This window comes from Castanea sativa, chromosome 10 (assembly GCF_040712315.1).
Source record: "Castanea sativa cultivar Marrone di Chiusa Pesio chromosome 10, ASM4071231v1".
In the NCBI taxonomy this organism is placed as follows: Eukaryota; Viridiplantae; Streptophyta; class Magnoliopsida; order Fagales; family Fagaceae; genus Castanea; species Castanea sativa.
In genome coordinates, this window is record NC_134022.1 from 31,241,372 (window position 1) to 31,258,435 (window position 17,064).

Here is a 17,064-nt window from a genome sequence, read left to right on the forward strand (position 1 = left end):
ACTTAATTTATGTATATATGTATGTGAACTAAAGTCAATTCTTGCCCCTTTCACACACTATATACACTTATATTTATGGAGTGAACATCACGCCAAGTGATACTAATTTTTTTTGTTCTCATTTTTATCTATTTATAAAATTAAGATTTTAATTCTTTCTATACTGTTATTGTAAATATATATATATATATATATATATATATATAATATTGAAATAAGCAGTGAGCTTTTATTCTTTCCTTCAATCAAAGTCCATTCGTTTTCCTCCTTTTATATATTGAGTTTACATTAATATGTATTATAATCACAACCACCATAAATATAAATACACGTAATGAATATAATAATTATTAATTATTATTCTATCTCGTATAATAATAATAATAATAAAATAATTGACTTGGCAGTTACCCCATTCATGGTCCTTTCGAAGGTCCGGCCGGTCAGCAAGGTCTCTCTCTTTGCCCGCACCCCAAGTTAGAATTTTCAATTTTCAAAATGTGCAATCACTCAAACTCATTATGCTTTTATTTTTTTAATAACCAGACTCATTATGCTTTGTTTATAAAGAAGGAAAATGCTAACGATGCCATAGGGAGATTATTAATAATACGTCTTAGAAAAGTTTTTATGAGAAAAGAAAAAATAATTAATGTATTGATAACTTTTTATATTTTTCATAAAAGTGGTATTAAAATTTTCTTAAAATAGATTGTTAACTATTTCCTAAGGACAGTCATTAGCATTATCTTATAAAGAAAAACAATTTATCTATACTACTATTTAAAGGAATTTTTCTGTTTGGGATCTTCATTATTTTTTTCTTCAAAAATGTCTTTACGCTCCTATTTTAAGTAGAGATAAAACTAAAAGACAATTCGATAAAAATATAACTCTAACTCTCACTAAAATATTGCCAAAAAAATATAGTCATTCTACTGTTGATTTTCAAATTGCTTTATCCACTTATAAATTAGATTATTAAAATAAAAATTATATATATAAAATAAAAACACGTTTTTTTTTATACTACTATTTAAGGGGGTTTTTATTGTTTGAATTCTTTTTTTTTTTTCAAAAATGTTCCTACACTCTTATGTTTAAGTAGAGACAAAACTAAAGGACAATCCAGTGAAAATGTAACTTCAACTTTCACTAAAACATTGCCAAAAAAATATGATCATTCTACTGTTGATTTTCAAATTTCTTTATCCACTTACAAATTAGATTCTCAAAATAAGAATTATATATAAAAAAAAACACAAGTTTTTTTCTTATAAAAAAAACCTTTATTGCACGTGCAAAGCACGAGTGATAAGGCTAGTATTCTATTATACATAAAGCACATTATATTTTATTTAATGACAAAATTGAAAATATACCATACCATATATAATTGTTATTAATAGGTCTCTTTTTTGTGTTTATATATGGAAATATTAAGTTATAAAAAAAAAAAGTAATTATGAGATTAAATTTTGTAAGAACATGGTGTATGTAAAACCTATATTTTTCCTCTTCAATTTGAACATGTCATATCATCTTATTACATCTTTAAAAATAAACATAATTACACCCAATTAATTCTAATATTCATATAGTATAAATTCAACCAAATTGAGAATCTATTGAGTTGTTATTTAGTGTAGTAAGACGTATTGAATTTTAACTATAACACTGATGTAGTAAACGCATAAAACATGAGTTTTACATTATATTATTACCAAATTCGGATTCTTTATTTAATAACAGGTCAAAGCTTAGTTCCGTGTGTATTTCCACTAGTGATCAAAACAGTGTATTGTGGTAATAAATACGGTAGAGTTGTGTTGAGTACGCCGTACGCGGAAATCACAATGATGCGAAGGGACAAAATAGTAAAATCACGCCTCGATTCGCGTCAGATATAGTGGCAGTTTCACACACACACAGAGGAAAAAGAAAAAGAAAAAGAAAAAGAAAGAAAGAAAGAAAGAATCAGAAGAAGAAACAAGAGAAAGGGGAAAGAGGAGAAATCAAATACACAAACGATGATGCTGCAAGAGATTTGAGAAAGAAGAAGAAGAAGAAGAGGAAGGTGAATTAGAGAGGAGAGAGGAGAGAGAGAGACTTTTTTTTTTTTTTTTTTAATAAAAAAAAAAAGGAAAAAAAGAGAGAGAAAGATTGTAAAGATGGTAGGAGGAGATGGCATGAGCGCAACGACGACGTCTAGTACAGCAACAATAGGAGGAGGGTTAGCGGAAGCGCAGTACGTATCGGCGAAAACGTCGGTGTGGTGGGACATAGAGAACTGTCAAGTGCCGAAAGGGAGTGACCCACACAAAATCGCTCAGAACATCAGTTCCGCACTGGTCAAAATGAACTACTGCGGTCCCGTCTCTATCTCCGCTTACGGCGACACCAACCGCCTCAACTCCGCCGTTCAGCAGGCTCTCTCCTCCACCGGCATCTCCCTCAACCACGTCCCCGCCGGTAACCCTTCTGCAACTCTTCCTCTAATTTTTTTGTTATTTAGTTGTAGATCGTATTAGATTAGATCTAGTGTTAATTTGTGAAAATATAACCTATGTATAGGGGTGAAAGATGCGAGTGACAAGAAGATATTAGTGGATATGTTGTTTTGGGCAGTGGACAATCCTGCTCCGGCGAACTATTTGTTAATATCAGGAGATAGGGATTTTTCTAATGCTCTCCATCAGCTTCGGATGAGGAGATATAATATTCTTTTAGCGCAGCCGCAGAAGGCGTCCGCGCCGCTCATTGCTGCGGCCAAGAGTGTGTGGCTTTGGACTAGTCTTTCTGCTGGTGGCCCCCCGCTTTCCAGTGGCGAATCGTCCCAGTTTGCTGCTAATGGTTTTAATTTCCATAGTTCGAATTTCGATATGCCTACGTCTGTGCCTATGTCTATGCCTATGCCTATGCCTATGCACTATTCTGCATCGGAACCTAGTCAATTTAGCCAATATAGCAGCCAACCGATGCAATTCGATAATCAAAGGCCTTCTAGTGGAGGTAGTGGTGGAGGAGGAGGAGTAGGAGGAGGGGGGAGGGGGGAGAAAAACTTTAAAGGGAAAAATATTCGAAAAAACCTAAATCAGAATCAGAATAATGTATCGCGATCCTCAAGTGTGCCAGTTTCGTTTGAAGAGAGTAAAAACAACAATGACTACCAGTACCAATCGGCACATATGCAAACAAAGCAGTTTAAGAAAGCCCCACATGAATTCTTTGGTGGCATGGAGCCTCCTGCTAGTCGTTCTTCCCCCAATTTGTTTCACAGCAGTGTTGATAGTTCAGCTGGGAGTAATGCTAGTAATTTCATAGGAAACCCACAAAATCAATATCCTAATCCTTTGAGGCCCAACAACCCCCCACAAATGCAAAATTCGTTTGGACCTGGACCCGAGAATGTGCATCATCCAAATGCTCATAGTCAAGGTTTTCAGCCAATTCCTCAAAGACCTGATGGCCCTAGATATTACCCTCCTCCACCTGATATGGGTCGGTTAACTATCTCTGATTTTCCCAATTATGCTCAAAACCCTCCTAATGAGTATCGGCCAAGCTCTACAGAATCTCCATATCCTCCAGCTCGCGCAAACGGGCCACAAAAAGGCCATAACCTGCATGGTGGCCAAGGATTTCATCATGATAATGTGAACAACAGGTATCCTTCGCGTGGTTCTGAATATCCATCACAACCTGTATTATCCGCGAAGGCTGGTAATGCTGTTTCTAGTAATGGTAGCTGGGGATCGCAAGGTCGTGCACCACCTTCTGAGATTGTTCAAGGGCTTATTGGTGTCATCCTACTTGCCTTAAACACCCTGAAAAATGAAAAAATTACGCCTACTGAAGAAAACATAACTGATTGCATTCGTTTTGGAGATCCGAAACACAGAAATACTGATGTAAGAAAGGCATTGGATAGTGCAATTGAGCAAAATATGGTAGTCGTACAGAACGTAGGTGCATTGCGGTTCTATGTTGGTAAAAATGAAAGATTATGGAAGTGTGTGAACCCTATAGGTGGTAATCCTAACCAGTACCCGAAAGCATGGGATAGCATACAGAAGTTTCTTACTACCTCAGCTGGACGATCAGCAATGATGGCTTCTCAAAGCAGGTAGAGTGGTTTAATGATTTTTTCAATACTTTTGTCTTCCTGGATTAGCAAATTCTTACTACTTGAACAATTGCTGTCTTTTCTTTGCACTGCAGATACGAAGCAGCTTTGATACTAAGGAAAGCATGTTTAGAAGGGCTTTCTTTGGGCGAAATATTCCAGATCTTGAATATGGTCGTCGCTAGAAAATGGATTGTTCATCATCACTCAGGATGGCAGCCGATTTCCATTACTCTTGCAGAGACTAAAACTGATATAGGGATTGAAACTGGTGCTTGACTTTATCAAGTTCAGTTTTGGTACCAAAAAAAAAGTGGCCTTAAGATTGTTACAGGTGCAAGTTTATCGTCATTTAATTGGATTTGTTGACTGGAGGAGCGTGGGTCACTTTTGATATGAACTATAATATCTAAAAAACTATGGTAGGTGGAACTTCTAGATTGTGGATTAAGCAGGTTAGGTTATTTGATTTTTTTTTTCCCCCTTGTTTGGCTGGATACTAGCTGGCGTCTACGGAGAGAGAGCTTGCTTTTATTAAGGTAGCCTATTAGTCTATTATAATTCCCCCACAGTGTGGCTGCTGGAAGCTGCTCTCTGCACCATATTCGTATCTTTTCAAAGGTTATTTGGACCTGAACTATGAGGCTTTTGTCTGAACAAGCCATCTATTAGACATTTGGTTCTTGCCAGATATTGCTTAATTATAGCTTCTACTCCTTCCTAGGCCTTGTTTTTAAATCATAGGGTATTTTAGGAGAGGCACTATTGGAAGAGTGGTAAGCTTTCTTTTTAAAAACATGAAGTCTTGAACGAGTTTCAAAGCCATTGATGTATAATCATTTGTAGCATGGCCGGCATGATCAGGTTATGCTGACTTGTGATATAGGGCCCCCGGAGATAAGTTCTATTGAAGATGTGTCCTATGTCTGTATTCTGTTCTGTTGAAGGTTTTGAGATGGCAACTACAACAAATGTGGAGTTTAGTGGTTCAGTTAATGGACTGGAAGAAAGTTATTGAGAAAAAGAAAGCAACTCCATAGGCATCAAAGAATCTTATAAGGTATGCTCTTCTCAGAGTTTCTTTATGGCTGGAGACTTTTTGTATTGGTTTTGGGAGTATGAGACGGAGCATTGTCTAGCATACGGCTGTATGTGAATATATGTTTTCGATTTCTGGATCATGTAGGGTTTGGTCATAAATAAATTTGCTTTGATTTGGGGTGGTACAGCTGGAGCTGTCTTCTACTTAGACACTGTTTGTATCAACCATACTGCTGGTAGAAAACAATACAGTTCTGGGAAGAACACTGGTAGTTGCAATTTGGAAATGTTGTTTTTTTGCATTTAAGTTCTTTAATGTTGTTTTATACCCAATATGTAGTAATAAGTTGGCTTAATACCAGTACTGAAAGTATTTGGGTATGCTTCAAATATGATTTTATTGCTGTTTATTTTCTCTTCAGTTTCATTTTTAATGGATTGTTTCAGCTCAAATTTGGGAGAACAGGTTTGCTTGAGTGAAATATGTGGGGAATGTTTCTTAAATATGATGTTGAAACATGAAACCCATATATCTTTGTGAAGAGCCAGTATGATATTTTTTGGTTGTCTTCAGTGTTAAGAGCAAAATGAGAATCGTTGATCCGTACCTAGACCGGTATGGGTTTTCAAATGAATTGTTTGAGGACATTTGATTTGCTTAAAACCCAATCAAACCTGGTGGATTCTAAGTAATCTGCTCAATTCAAATAAGTTTTGCAGAATTGTTCATGTATTTACACATACCCTAAACCAGTATATACTTAAGTTTTAGGTTAAATTACGTAGCTCGCTCTAATTTTGTCCCGAATTCAATTTTCTCTTATAACAATATAATTCTGTTTTTAAGAGGGTGCAATATGTAATTTAACTTCACTTTTAAAATGTCTTCTTATAAAAATTTGGCATTGGTTTTTAGAAAAATAAAAAATAAAAAAAGTCAATTTAATTATAAGTTTGGAATAGTTTTTTTCTTAAAGACACGAGTAAAAGAAAAAAAAAAAAAAATCAATTATGAGTTGTAATGTGTATTCTTTGAAAGGAAAATATAATTTTGAATATTTTGAAGTAATAACTTAAAATAGCTTGTAGCTAAACTCTTCTTAATTGATTTTTTTTTTTTGGAAATTTTTTTAATAGTATTTTGATTCAGTTTCTACTTTTAGCCAGTAAATAAATATAAATAAACTTTTAATAAACATTTAATCCCAATGATTTTTTTTACAAAAAAAATTTATCTTGATGATAATTTTTAACAAATAAATAATAAACTTATTGTGAAAAAAAAAAGAACTCATTTCTATACGTATTCTCACCTTGTCCACCCACAAAATTTTTAATTAAGGGGGACAAATTTGTAAAACAAAAGGTTATAATTTAAAATCCACTAAACCCGTAGTTTACAATCTTTTATCTCTTATCTTTTCTAAAATTGAAAAATCCGCACTATATTTTCCTCCTCATCTCTTATCATTTTTAAAATTTAAATAGACACACTCGAATTAAGTATGCTAGTCTCTCTCTCAGTTGGTGGACGCACGTGTTTCATACGTCGGTGTGCTTTGAAGTAAACGAGAATTTGAAGCAGCTAATTGGTGTATGTATATGGTCAAATTTTGATAATTAATGATTGTTTGGTCTTTACTGGCTGGACTGCATTTTGTATCAATCAAATTTAAAAATATACTGCATGCTTGTAGATTTGTCGTATTTTACACGCAGTTCCAAATTTTAATTATTAAAATAAAGGAGAGACGAGAAAATAACTATTTATAAATTATAATATATATACAATCATTGTTTCTATCAAATAACAATCGCTAATTTTGTTCGATTCAAAAGTTATTAGTGTAATTACTGTAACCATTTTCCCAACTTTAGGCCAAATACACGATATACTACCAGCCTTGACCCACACCAACCTTTCACCTAACTTAAAGGGTGACTATGTATTCCTACAATTTCTGAGACTGGGTCCTGCACTTTTCTGAAAGAAGAACTTTAGATAAACTGTTCATTTTACTTTCTCCTTCATGTCCTACTCCTTTTGTTTCTGAATAATGAATATCAATTATATATCTTGTATATGCAGAGATCCACGCACTATTACTCTAAGTAAACATAGATACATAAATTACTTTCTCCTCTCCCAACAGGTTATTTATTAAAATGATTGGAAATTTATGTTGGTATATGAAGTCCCATGTTCATGTTGAAATTCATTTTGGTCATAGACCTTTCTCTCAATTTATCATATTTCTGTGTTATTCCTTCCGTCTCATATTTTTCATCTTGTTAAATCTAATTTTTTTAAGGGAATATTTAATAAGTTGTCTTTTAAATAAAAATATACAAATTTCGTTATTCGAGAACAAAAAGCTTTACTGATTGTACTAATTAGTACTCACAAAATGTATATAATTTTTAATAAAGTAAATGATAAATTAAAAAAGTCAATCAATATTATATGTATTGAATTTTCAATTAAATAAGTGTTATTTTGAGGCATTTTAAGTACAATAATATGGATCCAAGACAACATTTATCTACAGGTAACAGGTTTAACATTGCTTACTCAAGAATAATAATGTCAGTAACAACTAACAAGGTATGAATCCATCAATCTTTTTCTCAAAAAAAAAAAAAAAACCATCAATCTAATTGTTTTGAAATTTCTAGATTTGATTCATTACTTTTGAAGCTACAAGGCTTAATTTGTTAGGGTTTAATTTATTACTTTTTAAACTATAGGGCTTAATTTGTTACATTCCTTAAATTATAAGATCTAAAATGTAATTACTATTAGATAAAAAAAAAAATTAACGTGAGCGTCTAAAACTCTTTAATCACTTAACTATTTCCTTGAGTGTATGTATTATGTAGTGCTCCCGTTTCACACACCAAGAAATTACAAAAATGAATTCCTTAAAGGTGACTCTAAGAAATTGATTAGGACTTTTCAATTCAAAATCACATTAATATCATGAAATCTTGAGAACTACTAAGTCTTAAGTACCAAGTTTATTATTATGCAGGAACTCAAGATCGCATGAATCTCATGATACTTTGAATACCATTAAACTATTCCTTAAGCATCACTTCATCTCTTAAGCGTCACTTTATCTTTTTTATTTGGCTGAGGTCGGTAAAAAATAATGCTGACCGTAGTATATGTTCCTTTTCCTTTTTGGTTGCCTAGTGTGAATTCCATATATGTAGCCAAAAGGATAAAAAGTTGGAGCTCTATTTACGTTTCTTTTTTCTTTTGGTCCAAATACCACGTTAAGGAAACTGCTTCTAAGAGTTTAGCTGTACTAGAATCCAATCCAATCCGAATGGCATGACGTGAAGCATGAAAGAACTTGATTCAGTTGATTGTCAATCTTCCCCACCTTTCGCGAAACCCCAAGGAACTTTCGGCTCCTTTCCTCATAATACATATCAGATAATGCTTCTTGGGCAACCTTTTTTAAGTGAAACTTTATTTACTTTTTTCAAACTTTTCCGAGTGAAGAAGCCACCTATTTGCATATTCTCAAGAAACACGAACCAATCTGCAATCAGGTTATTTATGGACTATTGTATTGATACCATTCTTCCAATATTAGTGTACCATTGATGCCACTCTTCCTTCTCAAGACTCCATCGTCAAGGGTTTTGTAGTTCAGCCAACATCTATGCATGTTCCTAACGTAAACATCTAGGTTTGAATCTTCTCTTTCTCGTTGTATGATTTTTGTTTATTACTTTATTGTGTAAAAATACAAGTTTTGTAGTTCAACTAACACTTTCGCGTGTTTCTAATGTAAATATCTAAGTTCGAATCTTCCCTCTCTCTGTATGATTCTTGTTTGTTACAGTACTTTATTGTATAAAAATACGAGTTTTGCAGCTTAACTAATACCTTCGCATGTTTTAAATACAGACATCCTTGTTCGAATCCTCTCTCTCCTGCTTTATGATTTTTGTTTATTACTTTGTGTAAAAAATATAATTATTTAAGAAATTGTACGTTCTCTTTTGAGGTGAAGCCAAAGTGAATAGTTTCTATTCTTGTTACTTGTTCGGTTCCTTTTCATTGTGTAGGCCATGGACCACAAAGGCAAAAGGAAAGATGGAAGTATATATTCAAAAATTTCACTAGAGAGACCAAACTATTATCTTCAAAATTCGAAATATTTACAAAAAAGTTCAGTACAATGTAAAGGGAGCTTTAACATTTTCTTTTTCTTCTTTCCATCCTATCTTTGTTTATCTACATTACTATACTACGGAAGATAAACTATCCTGTTTTTCACTTTCTCTACCTTATTTTCTTTTATAGAAAGTAAGCAAATGGAGTTAAATCTAACTTTAAACTTTTTTAAAAAGTTGGGTCCATGTGCCATTTTGAAGCTTACAAAGGAGGAAACTAAGAAACAAAATCCATTCTGAAACAGAGACCATACTTATAATATATACCAACACATATGTTCTTTGATATCTGGGACAAATTATTCTTTTGCTAACTGCACTGATGAGTTGAAAATTACAATTAATTCTGAAAAGTATATATTTTTTTTCTTTCTGACAGAATATAATGTGTATTATGATTCCACTAAAGGGCCGGGGATCAAGGAAGAAAAGGATTGTGAGAAGGATGTGCGGCCTTTTCCTTTTTATAAGCCCTGAGAAGCAAAAACATAGAAAGAAGTTAAAGAACATATATAATTATTCAAATCTTCTCAAATAACCTCTTCTTAAACAGAAAATGACCATCCTCATAATTGAGTCTATTAATCACCTTGTAGCATTTAATCCCCCGAGTGCAACTGTTCCCAAAATAATAAAGAGGAAAGGGACTCGAATCAAAGCGGCATTTCCTCTTCCTCCTTGTGCTCTTGGAACTCCAGTTCTCACTACTCGTGTATTTGTAACTGACCAAGATAAATGACATCTCAGACAAGAATTAACCAGACAAGCTAAATTAAATGAAAAAGACAGAGGTGTAGAATATGATTTTTTAAAAGGAAATTACCTGAAGATGAACCTTGTCTTCTTGTACCTGTGGAAGGCATCATAAAAAACATGAATGTATCAATGTCAAATCTGTTATTATCATTATTATCTCATGAAGGCATATCCACTTCATTATCCTTCCAATAAGGTGATCAGCTTTCCTATCATGGTTTGCAAACCCAAAACCAAATAACTTCTAGGTTTTGATTGGACAAACTTTAACTGACTCCATCATTAAATTCAATCTTAAGAGTTTCTTGGTCACTTATATACCAGAGTTTATGGAAAACAGAGCTACAACCATAGATACAAAGCACATCATCTAAAAATTGAGATCAAGTAATGGCAATGAATTCAGAAAACAGATTAGAAAGCTGTAAAGTAAACTACGATATAGGACATTTGATTACAAGAAAGAATTAATTGAAAGATAATGGGCAAATATACCTCATTAACAAATAGAGCTATCTCCCTAGTACTTCCAAAAACAAGAAGTCGAGCTATTATTGTCACTGATTCAGATGTTGATATACCAACAACCACCAACATATCAACTGCAGTGAGGGGGAAAAAAAGGATATACATGGTGAAGTAGAATAGAAGTATAGGTTCTGACAGTTGTACTAATCAACGTAATTAATATTTTTTTTGCTAATCAAGTTACATATAGCGTCGCAGCTGAATTACCTGGATCAAGCTCTGTTCTTGTACTTATAGCCAAATCCATTCCAAAGTCAGCTTTGGAGGAAACAAAATCAGGAAGCTGATAGGATGACATCAGAAAACTGGTTAAAAGGAAAGTAAAGCAAAACAGTTTAAAAGAAAAAAAAAAGAAAAAACAAAGGAACGAGTATCAACTGCTTTATATGGGCAACTAGTGCATCTGAATGAACATTTTCACATTCAAGCACTAAGGAAGCAACTAAATTGCTTTAAAATTAGTTCTGCCATAAAAATAGAATGTCATAGGCATAAGATAAAAACAATAAGAAACCAGTACCTGCATGGAGGCAGCAATCCTTTTCCCATTGTCTGATTCCTGTCAAACAATACATTCATTTAGACTAAGAATCACCTCAAGATAATATGTCTCAGAAAAATTATGAATTTGAAATAAGAAATAATGAGAATTATGATAAAGAACATAAAAATTCATTACTTCTCATACCATTATGAAATCAGGTTGATACCAGAGAGGATGCAGGAATAATGAATTCCAGTGGTTGTCTATCACACTCCAGAAAGGTTCATATTTTTGTGCATCATCACCATGAATGGCTTTAATTGCAAGCTTAGCTCTATGCATGTCATTATATATAAAATACATTGACCGGCTTTCATCACTTTCCATCTTTTGAAGAACTTCTGCTATAGGTTCTAAGATTTTTTGTGAATTCTTTAGATATTCCACCACTGAGAAGTTCCTGATCCTTTGTGAATTCTTTCTTCATAAAACTTAAAAACCATGCGCTGTTATAGATAAATCTTGTAATTTTTTCGGCTTTATCCATGCATTTTTCCTACCTTTTTTATATTAAGAAAATCATCAGCATTTTATCAATGCAATAGACGGCACATGATTTCAAAATAAAAATTTCCTTTTCTCTTCAATAAAAATTTCTTACTTATTATCTATGATGGAGGTTAGATAGAAACATCTTAGCAGGAACCTTTTCACATTTAAAAGGAGACTTTCCTCACCCATCTTTTCCTCTACCTTGTCCAACAGCTTAAAAAGGTTTGCAGCATCTTCTATTATATCAGTGACATCAATGGAAGAAACAAAATCTAAACCACGAGGGCAAGAAACCAAAAAAATTATTATTTCCTACCCTGCACATCTTTCCAACTATCAGCCATGATAGAGCAGCCAGTAACTGCCCAATATGCTTTAAACTCTGTTACATATTCTTAAATGGTAGTGATCTCATCTTCAAGGAATCAATCAGATATTAGTTGGCTAAAAGGACCTTTCAGACCTTGTACATATTGGCCAACCAACTCTAGCAGTTTATGGAAGTACGGGGAGTTTGCTGCATTCAAAGGGATTCCTGAATGATAAAAGAATTTGCAGATGGCAGATAACACTTCCTTGCAAGTTTTCTTCTCACATATCATCTTTGTTCTTACTAGCTTGAAGAGTGGGGATGTCTGGCTTTTCAGTGATTTCAAAAATACAGAATCTAATCTTGATCTTTTAGTTTCAGCAGCATTGGTACCAGGACACCTCCCCTTGACATTATTTCCAATTTCACTGTCTAAAACTTTATAATCCAAAGCCAGCATTTCCCTATTTACATTGCAAAAATCCTTCATCATGCTCCTCTTCTTTCTCATTGTCTGAATGCATATACAGAGTGGATATTGCCTTAATAACTGGTTTCCAAGGCCTTCTGCCAGTACGGTGCCATTTCATGTTCTCCTTAATTTTTAGATACACATATTCAGGTGCCTTTTCACAGTATGCAACTTCTCCTGGGATCCTAGCCAGATGTTGTTTGAACCTATTTATGCCTCCACTGATTATTTTTTCACAATCGTTGCATTTAACCCTTTTCTTCATTTCATCTTGAGGAACAAAATGTTCCCACGCAGGGTCTACGTGTCCTATGTCCGGAGAGGGGAGAATCCACTATTTAAGTTGTCATAAGTCATCACTTTCTTTCCTTTCTGTTTATATCCTACACTTGCTTCTTACATCCCATTATATTCATTAGAGTGGAAATTAAAGATCCGCGTTCAGATTCAGACTGCCTTCACTTCCTAACAGAATGACATCCTTCCAGGTTTTTCCTCATACTCAAGCATACATCCTCCAGAACCTTTTCACAATGAGTAACCTCTCCAGTCAGTCTAACCAAATGTTGCTACAATCTAAATATTCCACTGCTGACCATTTTCCCGCAATAGTTGCATTTAACCTTCGTTTTCCTTTCATCCTGAGCTATACCGTTCTCCCATCCAGGATCAAGATATCCTAAGGACCAAAGTGGGGCCATCTCTTCAACCATGTGGTAAGTAGCCAGCTGTAGAAACTTTATCTTCTTCCTGTATATGATTGGAAATAATCAAATAAATAAACTGCTTCAGAAAATAAGAAACCCCCCCTCCACCCCCCCCCCCCCCCCCCAACCCTCCCTCCCAACCTCGGGTGGGAGGTGAAATTGAAAGGAACACAGATATACATACATATATATATATATATATATATATATATATATATATATATATATATATATATATATATATAACTCACCAAGGTGGGCCCTTTGGACCCACCTTTGGGAAGTAAACCACAGATATACAATTCCACCCACCAGAGTCGTGTATTAGGTAATCTAGGGGAACTAAGTTTGTGTGTCTAATCCCACAGGCAAATACCATTCAGGGTTTAAAAATCTTCAAAAAGCCCTACACATAATTATAACTTTATAAGTAACATGAAATCCTAATCCTAAGCAGAAAAATTCAAAACTATAGTGGAAATTGAAAACCAGTTCTGGTTTTATCACCCTTATTATCTCAAAGGAAAATTCAATTTGGTGCTAAGTCTTATACAAACAAAAATATCATGTCACTGATCAACTAGTTAATCTTCACAATACGATTTCACCATGAATTTCAGTTTTGATACAGCTGAAACAAATACCATAAATTTTCATAAATTCTTTCAAACTTTCAATTCATCATACATGATAATTTTTTTTGATCCATTCATAATAGAGTGACAGTTTAATTATGTCAATAGTGTCTGCAAGGCAAAAAGGGGGAAAGAGATGTGAGTCGTACAATGTATTTGCCTGTCTGATAGACTGGAATTCCTTCCCAAGTGCTTATCTCCTGTTGCATGTCCCCAAGACTATCCAGTTGGCTTAGATATCTTCTTCAGAATCCTCAAATAAATCACTTGATCGAGCCTAAGCTAACACTTAAAACTACAGTAACAGTTAAAGGGAACTCAACAATGGGTACAATGAGATATACAAGAGAAAGGGCAAAGGGGAAAAAAAGAAGAAGAAGAAGAAGAAGCAAATTGGAAAATAAGTACAGAAAATATCAAACAACTCAACCAAATCAATGTCATTTCAACAGACAAACAGAAACAGCATAAAGTGGCATGGTTTAAATAATGCATCATTCTGAAAATTTAGAACATGAATTTTATTAACGTCTTGAGTTGATTATGCTAAATTGGTAGATTGAAAATCGAGATTGAAAAGTTTGTCCAATAACTTCTTTAGTCCATTTGGGAGTTTGCAAACCATGACTCTATCTTACACCTCTGGTCTTTTTTACGATAGGAAAATTACCAGACAGCAGGCAAGAGTATGCTTCTGAAATCTGCAGCAAATTCACATGTTGAGGTCAGTTATTCCATGACTACAAATGAAACTGACATAATTATCTGAAAGAAAATGCAAAATTTCAGAAAATAATGAATAGCAGTACTCTGTAATCCTCATGTTAAAATAGGGGTTCACATACTCATGTTCTGTCATCCGAGACCTAATTAATGTGAAAACAATGCTAGAAAAGGCTATGGCCAGGTTAAACATACTTTATAAGTTTATTTCATCTACAGACAGAAAATGGCTGAAAGGTGATGAGGAGTCTGATTTTCCTAGCTGATTCTAAAATTTATGCTAGTGAAAAGATTGTGCAGTGTTGACATTAACCTTGAAAAGGCTCTATGGCAGACAGGAACCTGAACTCCCAATCAAGAACTGGCTTTTCCAACTGTGGAAGACCAATATGGTAAATCTATGATTGTCTCCCATATCTAGTGTTTATTTTTCAAAAAGGAATAAAATAAAACATAATTTTATCACTTATGAAAATGCAGCATTCCGTATATTTGATCATAACCTCTACAAAAATCATACAATTCTAGTTCTTCCACTCCACGATATCTAGTGTCGATCTTTCATTGATCACAAGTGATCATCCCCCAACCCAATAAAGTACCAACCAGACACACCCCAAACCTTATCTAACATTGCATATGGTAGATCATGTATGTAACTATAGTAAAACTAATTATGCAAGCTAGGCAAAAGAGAAAAAAGAAAAAAGAAAAAGCAATTACCTAAACTTCAAAATGTTTAGGCACAGTATCCTTACCGATTTGAACTTTGACTCTGCGTGGGGTTTTTGTTGAGCTGGAAAAAGGTCAGGATGAGACTCCCATACCTTCCTTTTGTAAGCTGCTTTAACCTACAATCATAACCCACACCATAACAATTACCAATACTAATCATCAACTAAAAAAAAATCCTATGGCACAAAAACTACAATCATACAATCCATCAAAATCACAAATTATCAACAAGACCCATTCTCCAGTATGTATGAGCTAGAAATTGAAACCCAGAACCAATAATTGAGCTACAGTCTCAAACTACAACTCAAAATACAAACTGGGTCATCCACAAAATCTAAAATTGAGTCCATAAACTGAGTCAAATTAGCTCCTTTAAACATGATAATCATCATCCAAAAAAACCCAAATTATGCAATAAAAACAATTATGGGATCAGAGGGAATTAGAGAGAGAAACTTGAATTAGGGTACCTGAGAGAGGGTAGGGTGAGAATTGGGAGGGAACCCGAGCAAGGTTCTGGCCTCATCACCCTGCATTTCTGACAGGTCGTCTTCTTTATTGTTCTGGGATCCTTTTTTTCTTGAATTTATAGCTAAAAAATCCTAAATTTTAGGAGTCTATCTAAATGAGGTTAACCTTATTAATGAAGGTATTTTTTAACCCCATATTCAAAAAAGAAAATTATATTATTGCATATTTGGTGTGATGGTCATTCTACAAGTATAAATTTTTGTGGGGTGTGGGAGGCAATTTGTGGGGTGTGGGAGGCAAGAGCCGGGTTTAAGTCTCTAGGAGGAAATTTCATAAACATATACACTTATATTAGGCTAGAGGAGAAATTTTATCATGAATTAAAAAAAAAAAAAAATCTTATCTATACTATTATTTAAGGGATTTTTCCCGTTTGAATTGGAGTATTTTTTGTTCCAAAATACCCTTACAACCCTAGATTTAAGTAGAGAAAAAATTCAAGGATAGTCTGGTAAAAATACATGTCTAACTTGCCCTAAAACATTGCTTGCGAAATAGAAACACTCTTCCACTAACCCACTTCTTCGAAGTAACTATATGTTTATTGTTTTTTTTAAATAGAAAAATAAATTAAACAAGCCTGTGTTTTTTTCCTTAAGAAAAAACACCCTATGTTTCTAAAAAAAAAAAAATTTAAAAAAAGTTATCCAAAAAAAAACTAAATTAAACTAAATAGATATATAAACTTGTTATTTATTTATTTTTTATTTTTATATAAGTAGATACATCTTTAACTCCCACTAAAACGTTACCTACAAAATAGGACCACTCTCCTGATAGTTTTCAAATTGCTTTTCTATTTTTTTTTTTTGTAAAGGTTAATAAATTGCATCCATTATAATTTGTATCACACTCCTAGATTTTTTTTGTGATTCAAAAATGTAGTAATCTCACATTATAATGGATTTAAATTATTAACTTTTACAAAAAAAAAAAGGGACTTCTCCTATTTGGACCGGATTTTTTTTTTGAATTCTAAAATACTCCTACATCCCTATGTTTAAGTAGAGATAAAACTAAAGGACAATTCAGTAAAAATATAACTCTAACTTCCACTAAAATATTGCCTAAAAAATAAAGTCAATTTCCTGTTGATTTTCAAATTTATTTATCCACTTATAAATTAGATTCTTAAAATAAAAATTATATATATAAAATAAAAAAATATAGATTTTTTTTTGCTACAACTACTAAAAAAAAAAGCATCATCGCAAGCGCGAAACGCGTGTGATAAGGCTAGTATATAGTATAAATTCAAGAAAAAAAAATA

At 33.4% G+C, this 17,064-nt stretch overlaps 2 protein-coding genes across 6 annotated transcripts; one reads left to right on the top strand and one right to left on the bottom strand.

Moving 5' to 3' along the window:
* The first annotated feature begins 1,950 nt into the window (after positions 1 to 1,950).
* On the top strand, positions 1,951 to 5,557 carry LOC142613561 (uncharacterized). Its single transcript, XM_075785947.1, has 3 exons — positions 1,951 to 2,472; positions 2,575 to 4,126; positions 4,222 to 5,557. Exons 1-3 carry the CDS (start codon positions 2,172 to 2,174, stop codon positions 4,403 to 4,405), a joined length of 2,037 nt encoding a protein of 678 aa, XP_075642062.1. The 5' UTR covers positions 1,951 to 2,171; the 3' UTR covers positions 4,406 to 5,557.
* Positions 5,558 to 9,505: 3,948 nt separating this feature from the next.
* On the bottom strand, positions 9,506 to 15,874 carry LOC142613861 (uncharacterized). 5 transcript variants are annotated; one of them, XR_012840318.1, is made up of 7 exons: positions 11,331 to 11,761; positions 11,163 to 11,201; positions 10,850 to 10,925; positions 10,610 to 10,716; positions 10,182 to 10,208; positions 9,948 to 10,080; positions 9,506 to 9,831 (listed from the first exon to the last, which is right to left on the bottom strand). XR_012840318.1 is itself a non-coding variant. In XM_075786376.1 (6 exons), the coding sequence occupies exons 1-6, from the start codon at positions 15,797 to 15,799 to the stop codon at positions 9,777 to 9,779; spliced, it is 405 nt and encodes a 134-aa protein (XP_075642491.1). In that variant the 5' UTR covers positions 15,800 to 15,874; the 3' UTR covers positions 9,506 to 9,776. The 5 variants fall into 5 exon arrangements, 2 of the variants coding, with proteins under 2 accessions (XP_075642491.1, XP_075642490.1); XM_075786376.1 differs by lacking the exons at positions 10,610 to 10,716; positions 10,850 to 10,925; positions 11,163 to 11,201; positions 11,331 to 11,761 and adding exons at positions 14,473 to 14,503; positions 15,284 to 15,376; positions 15,734 to 15,874; XM_075786375.1 differs by lacking the exons at positions 9,506 to 9,831; positions 9,948 to 10,080; positions 10,182 to 10,208 and adding an exon at positions 10,296 to 10,484 and having other exon boundaries at positions 11,331 to 11,662.
* Positions 15,875 to 17,064: the final 1,190 nt, after the last annotated feature.

Coding starts and splice junctions, on each gene's coding strand:
- LOC142613861 (XM_075786375.1), bottom strand. CDS start 11,513: ATGGAAAGTGATGAAAGCCGGTCAATGTATTTTATATATAATGACATG. Junction 11,202..11,330: donor ATCAACCTGATTTCATAATG/GTATGAGAAGTA, acceptor ATTGTTTGACAG/GAATCAGACAATGGGAAAAG. Junction 10,926..11,162: donor GGATTGCTGCCTCCATGCAG/GTACTGGTTTCT, acceptor TCATCCTATCAG/CTTCCTGATTTTGTTTCCTC.
- LOC142613561 (XM_075785947.1), top strand. CDS start 2,172: ATGGTAGGAGGAGATGGCATGAGCGCAACGACGACGTCTAGTACAGCA. Junction 2,473..2,574: donor CCTCAACCACGTCCCCGCCG/GTAACCCTTCTG, acceptor ACCTATGTATAG/GGGTGAAAGATGCGAGTGAC. Junction 4,127..4,221: donor ATGATGGCTTCTCAAAGCAG/GTAGAGTGGTTT, acceptor TTTGCACTGCAG/ATACGAAGCAGCTTTGATAC.